This window comes from Euwallacea fornicatus, chromosome 3, assembly GCF_040115645.1.
Source record: "Euwallacea fornicatus isolate EFF26 chromosome 3, ASM4011564v1, whole genome shotgun sequence".
Lineage (NCBI taxonomy): Eukaryota > Metazoa > Arthropoda > Insecta > Coleoptera > Curculionidae > Euwallacea > Euwallacea fornicatus.
Window position 1 is genome coordinate 6,490,894 of NC_089543.1, and position 9,222 is coordinate 6,500,115.

General features: G+C 40.8%; 2 protein-coding genes across 2 annotated transcripts; both read right to left on the reverse strand.

Annotated features, from left to right (window-relative positions):
• Nucleotides 1-100: 100 nt before the first annotated feature.
• Nucleotides 101-499, reverse strand: LOC136350695 (microtubule-associated protein Jupiter-like). Its single transcript, XM_066302676.1, has one exon. The coding sequence runs from the start codon at nt 497-499 to the stop codon at nt 101-103; it is 399 nt and encodes a 132-aa protein (XP_066158773.1).
• Nucleotides 500-1,292: 793 nt separating this feature from the next.
• LOC136350671 (uncharacterized) lies at nt 1,293-4,880 on the reverse strand. The gene is made up of 4 exons (XM_066302633.1): nt 4,208-4,880; nt 2,847-3,071; nt 2,231-2,765; nt 1,293-1,796 (listed from the first exon to the last, which is right to left on the reverse strand). Exons 1-4 carry the CDS (start codon nt 4,517-4,519, stop codon nt 1,297-1,299), a joined length of 1,572 nt encoding a protein of 523 aa, XP_066158730.1. The 5' UTR covers nt 4,520-4,880; the 3' UTR covers nt 1,293-1,296.
• Nucleotides 4,881-9,222: the final 4,342 nt, after the last annotated feature.

The following is a 9,222-nucleotide window of genomic DNA, read 5'->3' on the forward strand; positions in this document are numbered from 1 at the left end:
TAATAAAGGTTCTAGTTTAAAATTTTATGAAGCATAGATTTTGGCACAGATCGCTATTTCAGTTAGTACATAGTAAGTAGATGCTAATTTTCCAATTATTTTACCATAAAGCAGATGAAAATCCCCCTGGAGGTACACGCACTCTGTGAGACACAACCTCTTGTGAACTTCCAGTACCACCATTTACTCCATTTTCTTCTCCTTCTGTGGCATCTTTTTCATCTGTTCCTGTTCCTTTGGAGACATGCTCTTCAACTGTGGAATGTCCTTTTTTCTCTATAACACATTCATTTTCTGTCTGCTTGGCCTGGTTTGGTGCTTCAGCCAAAAAACATGAGCTTATTGTGGACTGGGGATGATGTCTCCTTCCACTTGGAGCGACCTTTTCAGTTTGACCACCGATGCCGAATATGTCATTATGACCTCCACCTGGAGGCCTTAAAACTCTGCTGGAGTTCTTTTCTGTGGTGAGTCCAATGTTAAACTGGGTTGAAGTCATACTAAGATTGATGATTTAAGTGATTAAATAGGAAACTTAAACAAATTCTCGGAGAGGCAACAATTACTTACATGGTACTAGTCAAAATATCACAATGAAAACTGAACCGTACGTGAGGTTCCAACGTTCTTATCGTTGGCGAAAAGGCAATGAACTTTATGAATGTGAGATAATGAATGAACAAGGAAATGGCCCAAACTGAACTACCTATTAACGAATTTCTTGAATATGTTTCTTTGAAAAGCTGATTTTTTTATAACACGAGGCTGCTCGGTAGGATTTTTTAACGGTCGGTTAACGATGGCGGTTAAAAAAGTGTTAAATTATGAATAACGTCATAAATCGTTTTGGTAAGATCCCTCCAGATGTCTCTGTTTGGCTTTTGACAGTTCTGATTTGTCAATTTAGAGATGGCGACGTTGTCAGTCTGGTTATTGCCCGTGAATGTGCAGCATTGCGTTCTGATGAATGGCGGCGTTGAAGTTGTTTTTGAATTAAATTGTTCTTTTTTCTCTATGAAGATTGATTTGAATTTTAATGTAATGGTAAAATATTTTAAATAATGGCCAAATCGACTATACTTAAGAAAACATTTAGTTAGTACGTTGATACGGAGGAAAACAAAAACAGCTAGACCTCCGAGACTCGCAGGGGCTAATACCTCTCTCAACACTCAAATTTATTGTTTCTGGATGACAAATAGAAAATCTTTTATTTTATGAGGTACAATTCGCACATTAATAATCGAAATCTTTCAAATACCTGACGTGTCTCTGAAAGAAAAAAAACGCGATTCCTTATAGGAGATTCTTTATTATGTTAACTGATAAAGTTAATTTATCAAATTGTCCCAATGCTTGTGAGCTCAAAAAAATGCCCTTTCTAAGTTCCTTGATATCATCATGCGACGTGGTATTCAATGAAAAAACTGGCCCGGTAACCCGGAACAGAAGCGTCTCGCTTTCTTGAATAGAGATTTCTACTTCCATTTCAAAGCTTTCTGATTCGGACTTGGACCCAAGATTCCAGCTCCAGAGCAAAATGTCTTGGGACTGGTGTCTGGAAATAAGGTCCTGAGCAAGACTTCCAGAACTCGTACTGTACCTGCTGTTAGACACTGGAGACTCTTTTCCAGTACTCGAACAAATTATTTTGATAAAGAACACTCCATTGCTGTCATGGAGGACACAACAAGTTTCGTTTTCTAGATGACTTAAGGGCGTTTGGACGCGTGTGCCGAAGTACTGGACAAACGGTCCGTTGTGAAAGGTTTGGAAGTGCTCTGCTACGTTTGTCCCTACAAATTTTTGCTTTTAAAAGAAACAGTTTATTGCGATGGGTACGCTGAAAAAATCTTTATTATCTTTCAAAAGTACGAAATAAAATGATAAGTAGCTTTAGGTATGTCGTTTTTGATCTGCCCTGTATACTGCCAGTTTGGAGATTTGAAAATTCGCAATTGAAAATGACAATATCCACATCCTTTGGGATAAGTATAATTTCAATGGGTGTATACAAGGTGCCCGTTCTTGAGGCACCAGAACTAACTTCGGGAACATGCAAGTAAACATTTTTGGGTAATTTTGTGTGTGATCCAAGAACGACCCTACGTGTCTGCATGACTGTTTTTTTTGTATTTTCTTTTTAATGAATTAATTTCTTTTGATATTATTGCTTAATTTGCGCGCAAATTCCAACCCAACACTACCCGCTCAACTCCACTGTCCCTACCTTTAATCAAGTTTGAACATTTCGAATCAAAAGGGCAATAGTATGAGCGACCGTCTGTTCCTATTGGACGATTCGAATTAGTGCTGCAGCTCAATCTTCCATTGTCTCCATAGGAGTAATTAAGAAAATCAAATGATCCATGACACGAAGACGGGCGGTTGCTGTAATCACTTATATTGGTTAATGAATCATCCATGGTGGTATCGTTGCACTTCCTACTAAGTCGTGTCATGGACCCGATTCGAGATACTGTGGGAGTATCTGCTTTAAATATTTCATTGGTAGATAAGCTCTTGATTTTTAAGTCGCCATCGCCCGGAGGCAGAAGTTGGCTGTTCGAAGAGAGATTTTCTGCGGATGAAGACTTTTTACCAATGATCTTCGCTAAAAATCGATTGGTATGGCACTGGGTAATTTTTATATTCGGCACATTTCTGTTTTTAGTCTTAGCCTTGAATATTTGCTGTATCCTCAGAGATCTCATATCATTTGTCTCTTCTTTTAAGTTAAACGATTCAATCACGCTGTTGTAGACCTGAAATCAGCATCCTTAATAAGGAAAATATAAATAAGAAAATCATATAACGAAACAAACTCTCGAAGATGATAAGATTACCTGGTCAGCCATAAGTGATCTTCCACTAGCTAGCTTGAGCCGACATACGGGGCATCTCTCAGATTTTGTCCGGCACTTCACGCAGATCAAGTGCCCATTATCGCACTGATAGGTCGGTGGAGGTATGGTATCCAAACACACTGGGCACTCCAAAAACGCTAGAATTGTCGACATGCAGGCTGAGAGCCGAGTCAAATTGCTGGGAATTGGACCGCAGCACAGTGCCTAGAAGAGCAATCTCATGAGGTGTTATGAACCAATGAAGCGATAGTAAGGCGCTCATTGGCATTGGTCATCTAACATGAATGAAATTAGACACCGTGTAAACTTGAGAAATAAGGAATAATACATTTTTGGCCATGACACTCTAACGAATCAATAAGCGGTTATGCGGGTATAGTACGTTTGAAGTAGTTCAAGGCTCGTGTAAGAGAGATCAGTCCGGCAGACCTATGCCCGTTCGTTGAGAGGCGATCTATTGTTAAGAAGTTATATGGCTACGTGTGATGGTCGTCCAGTTTCGATGGCGATTCTGTTTTGCCGGTAAAACGTTAGAGAATCTTCGTCTGTGGAACGTTAGAGTCTTCGTATCAGAAAGATCTCAGGCAGGATTAGCGAACATTATCCATTTAATCAGGTCTGAATACGATTTCTGATTACACACACACACACAGCAACTGAAATTTTAAATTGGGCATTGTTAATATTATACAACAACATAATGCGACTATTACAGATGCACCAACTAAAACAAAAGCCGGAAATGTTATTCAGTGCTTGGGAAATCCGATAGATGCGTTTATTTTATATAAAATGTTACGCAACACCAATTCGTGGTTGGGATGGGAGCTAAGAGTTAATAAATGAATTGAAAATTTGAAAATGCGCCAACTAACTCTTGTTTTCTAAATACCTGGGTTGATACACAGGATGACTCAGGGTTAGTTCATGTCAATTCCGGTTGGGGTTGAAAGACTCGTCCGCACCCGCACCTGATCTCGGAATCCTGCAAGAGAGAAGGGGAATAGAGAAAAAGAGAGAGGGAGAGGGAGACGCAGAGAGGTAGCAGGCGAGGAAGGTTGAAGTGTCGGAGAATGGATGAGCAAATGGGTAAAAAAATGACACATTAGAAGTCAGCCCTGCGGGACAAGTACGGCAGGAACAAGCCAGAAGATGCCAGAGAAATCGGAAAGTCATAGAAGATCCAAAAAGAGGAAGGGACCGAGCACTCAAGGAGGACGGGCGGAGAGTCCCCGGGGGAATCTCACCCCGTCGCCAGATCATCATATTAGACATCTAGGAAGAACACGTTACTTACCTCTTTATAAGAGAAGGTTAGTTCAAGTCATTTGCGCACATACCTCTGGCGAGCAGTCCGGGTCAACGCCGGCATTCCACACTAAAAGTGAGACCTTATCAGGCTTCGATTTCACTAGTTCTGCGATTTCCGATATCTTCCACCCAACCACATCGTCACCATTCACTTCCAAGAGACAGTCGCCCAGTTTCAGACCCGCCAAACTGGAGACAGAATTCTGATCCACGTCACTCACCCAGGGATAGGGATCCCACTTACCCCTGGTAAGGGAAAACCCGCAATTTTGACCGTTTTTCACGAACTCTATAACCCTTGTTGATGGGTTAGTCAAACTCTCGTCTGCATCGGAGAGCATTTCGGACCGCAATGTGCAACCTTAGAACTTTCGTTATTTTATTTTCACCTTAATGTTAATTTTCCCAAGGTCCGATCCCGCGGTATATCACAACTTGTTCGCCTTCATTAGATTCAATGTTTCGATACCGATCTGATTGGTTTTACTGTCCTGCAGTTCTTGTTGGCCATTTCAGAGACCGAATAATCGGTTTTCGTATGGACGATTATCCGGTCAAATGCGGTCAAGATAATGAGCGTTCCATCAATCGAAGCTGGAGGCGTTCACCAGCGCAGACGTAGCTGGACTTCATTAACGCGAAAAGTGAATTTAACGATTTTCGATGGCTTCCAGCCGCACTCCGTATGGATTTTCTCCACTTCTTAAACTAATTTTTCCGATATTTTTCAACAAAAAAGCTGAAAGAACGTTTCATTTTCGATATTTCGGTGGTTGACTTGTCTGACAGATCTTTGCTCTCCGGCCTGTCAGATGTCAATTCAAAGTTCAAAGCTAAACAAATGACGAAAATATAGAAAAAAAAGGAAAAATCTTGAATAAGGAAAAAGTTTATGGAGTTTTTCCGGGGAAAAACGTTGTTAGAACCTATTTTCCACGAAACGAGTCTCATATCTATCTTCAATAAACATAGAAAATACCTGAAATTGCCCATGCAGCCCGGGAACTGACCGATTTCTCGGTGACCCCATTTTCAGTCAGGAATTCGTGGCATTCGGGAAAAAATTGCTAATTCGGTATAAAGAAGCATAATTTATTATAATAAATTCCCTCTACCACCTAGCGTTATGAATGAATCTGGATTATAAAAATTAGTATTATACTAGCTTGCTATTCTTCGAGACCTGAAGAATTAATTACAGACCGTTTTTACCATAATTATTAGAGGTATTAAGAATTCAGGAATGCGGATATGAATTATATTAGAAGAATAAGGCGTAATATCTGCGATTCAAAGATTTCCATTAGGAAATAGTACCGACTAAAACGTTCGATTCGTTCGACGTGTCGCTAATTGGAACAGAAGTTATGCTGGCAGTAGACGAGACCGATTTCCGAATAGAAGGAAAGGTACTGCTTGCGCAGCTTTTCCCTTGTGCAACTCATAAAAACATAAAAGCAACGGAGAAGAGCCCGACGAGAAAAATTGAGGAAAAAAAGTTGGAGAAAATGATTTAACGCGAAGATTTGGGAGACCTCGAAGCACGTTCGTTCCCTGCCTTACCGATCTCTCCAACTCAGCCATGTCATCATCCTTGTACTCCGTCGTCTCTCGGACAATTATCGAAATTATATATTTTTCAAAAGTTCCGGCATACAAATTGCTGCATCCTTAAGAATGTAAAGGTCACATTAATATTCAGAAAATTACTCATCCACGACAAGGTGACCGCAGCCCCGGTAAACAATAGGCTTCGGCGAAGGTGGAAAATACGAAGAAGTACCTATACAGAAATCGATCACGTTGTGACTGATATTTAATGATAATTGCTATTGCATGATCTTGTATTAATCCATCAGCGTGCAAACCAACCTGGTGAAACTAGATTAGAGCTCCTGAGAGAAATAAGTTTTAAATTTAACAATGAGTTTCGTGCAAAGCGCTAAAGCTCAATTGAATGGTGACGAATGTCGGCTTCTTCCTAAACTTTAAAGTTCCATTACTGTTGACTCTCCTCTATAGGAAAATGGTTGTAATTAGGTGATTATTTTTTTTATTTCCGGTGACCTTACAATGCGAACGTTTGTTTCCCAGATAAGCAGATGCATGAATATTTAAACGCATAATATCTACTCACGAGCGCAATTTTATTAAACATTATTGGTTAATTATCGATAATTTATTCACGCTTGACCCTCAGCTGGGGAAGAATCGTTACGTCGGTGCGCGGATTTTCATTTCGGACGGGGGATTTCCGCGACATGAAAAAACGAGTAGTTCTGCCTCGAAGAGGCGCGACGTGGCGCTGGAGACACCCCCTGGGACGCGCGTCCGGAGCAGCGATGGGAGCCGTCCTTCGGCTGGATAAAACCTAAAGAGGCGCGAGATTTGGCCCGAATGCAGGACTGGCATTGAAAAAAAAAAATTAGGGACTGCGCAGGGATTCCCCGCATATTTTTACGTTGTTCGTGGCGCCCTTAAGACGGGCAAAATTAAAAAAACAATAATAAAAAAAGATGAAAAACAATTAAATTTAAAAAAAATAAAAATTAACGCGCCGAAAAGTGAAGAAAAGCTCAAACGCGCAGGTGGACGAAGACTTGGTCAAGAACACGAGTGCGAGCGAAAGTACAAGGAAACATTTTAAAATTGGGTATATCATGATAATTGTTCGTTGACATTGAGATTTCATAATTTTCATTAGAATTGCAAGGGTACTTATGCGTGTTTGCAGTTTCATAATTCATAACGTTACTCGACACCGATCGATGCAATTAATAACGAAAAATACTCGGAATAATCGTTTGTGGACTTTCACATTTTTAGGCATTTATTTCCTTTTTACGTTCAAATTAACTCAACTTTAAATTGGCCCAATAAACTCTCTAAAGCAATTTGCACGTTCCTGGCAAATTAATCCAGTCATGACTTGATAGAAAATGTTCCCCTTTGCTGCGCATCACCTAATTTGGTAAATAGCGAGTGTGCATGTGCAACTTGAATTTTTTCGCTCGGAGGTGTGTTCGTCGTGATGTTTTCTCCGTGCCGAGGGGACAAACCATACGGCCATGTAATTAGAAGAGATTAAATCTGAGGTAACAAAACTAGAACTAAGAATTATGACCCGTGAAATTGGGTTTTTAGCAGAGCATTCTGTGGTTAATTAATCTGTGTGAGGTCGTTTTGCTCATAACCTTTCAGTCGCACTCGTTCGGCTCTTTCCCCGACAGGGGAGCCGCCGCTGCGGCCCAACTTACGCGATTTAAAGGCGTTCGGAGGGATCCCCTAAAAATTACCCCGTGTGTGTGACCCTTCCACGTGGCATTCTTCCCTACGACAATAACACGATTTGATTATTGCGTTGGGAGCACGCGTTAATCAAAGGATCCCTTATTAGAGGAAGCTGCGTTTGTGTTCCGGTGATGACCACCCGGGAGCCGCCGGAAGAGCGTTCGAGAACGAAACCGAAAGCGCATGCCCGGGTCGTGCACGACCCGCGGGATTGTTCCAGTAATCTGATTATTTAATTACATTTTCCCGTATAGTTTTAAACACAAAAAAAGTGCATAATAAATATTTCAATGGCCGAATTAACATTCGCAATTATCCAATTCTAGAGTGAAATATTCGTGTGAATTCACATTTACTCCCAGTCATTAGATGATTTGGTATAATTCAACGCTTCGTGAAAATGCCATCAAACCGTTCCGTATATGCATGAAGTGCGATGCAGTGTGTTACGTATTCCACCGGTATTACGATGGTTAATCAACTAGAAAGTGCCCTTATGCGCGGTTACAGAATAAAGGAAATTTACGGTTGCGCCGCGGAAATTGAAATGTTATAGTTGACTTTTCGGTTGGGATGAAATACGATGGAAAAAGTTGCTTCGGTCGCGGGAGAAGGGGCAGAGGGGGGGGGGGGGCGTTAATGGAACACACGTAAAAGTAGATAATGGAGAATAACGAATAATAGGAAATGGCGAATAATTGAAGACAATGAATAATGGGGTAATGAATGGTAAAGATGAATAATGAATCGAAAAAATGAATAACGAAATCTGGGATTTTTCGAGTAATCGTGATTTAATAACGGAGGAATTACCACATTAGAAGGGAAAATTGGAATATCTTGCTCAACGCTAAATACAATTTTTCGTAACGAACGATGAGCTCTTCGCAACGTTATACCTAACCGGTTTTTAATTTTATCAACATAGAAACATAAAAATTCCTTAACACACCACGATTTTAACGCGATGTTTAGGTATGTGAAAGCTGCCCGCAGATTAAAATTTTCGTTTTCTACACATCTACACGTAATAAGGTCTTCAATAAATTCAATATCGTTCACGAAAATAAGCGGCGTTTGAACGCGCCGAACGGGGACCGAAGTACAGTATTGGCCGTAATTATTGCAACTTTAAAAATTGATTCATGTCTTTGCTTAAGTCGACGGGACATGCGCGCCACCCTGTGCGTGCATCCCTCATCGCACCACCTTTACTTACCAGAGAAAAAGAGCGTGTCATCTCTTCTCACATTCACTGGTAAAAAACAAATTTCTACGCTGGCCAAAATGGTTGCAACTCAATTATTTCGTTTAAATAATTAACTGCAACGATGGAAAATAAAAGAAATTTTTCATATTTACTTGTAATACCCTTTACGTACTTGTAGTACCCTCACTACATCTGCCATTCCATTTGGACCCGTTCCTGCCCAAGCTTCTGATAGTCACTGGAACAGTTCCCCGCCATTTTGAACTTTTGGGGCCGGAATTTTCCGGACCAAGATTTCCCATAAGTTCTCAATTGGATCGAGATCGGGACTTTGAGACGGCCACTGCGCGACAGGTGTTTTGTGCCCGCCACGAAAGACCTGCGTGGTCAAACGGTGGTTTTGGCAACCACTCCTTGACCTATTTGGAAGCGTGCTTTGGATCCTTATCGCATCCAAAGGTGAATTTAAGCGGCGTGACCTCATCTGCGTAGGGTTCCAAAATGTCACCGTATATAAACTTGTCCATCTTTCCCCCAACTTTG

Bases quoted from the DNA above. Each gene is read 5' to 3' on its own strand.
- LOC136350671 (XM_066302633.1), bottom strand. From the start codon at position 4,519: ATGCTCTCCGATGCAGACGAGAGTTTGACTAACCCATCAACAAGGGTT. The intron at 3,072-4,207 runs GTATGTGCGCAA...TTGCTCTTCTAG, and splicing joins ACCCGGACTGCTCGCCAGAG to GCACTGTGCTGCGGTCCAAT. The intron at 1,797-2,230 runs GTAGGGACAGTG...AAAAATTTGTAG, and splicing joins ATGTTCAAACTTGATTAAAG to GGACAAACGTAGCAGAGCAC.
- LOC136350695 (XM_066302676.1), bottom strand. From the start codon at position 499: ATGACTTCAACCCAGTTTAACATTGGACTCACCACAGAAAAGAACTCC.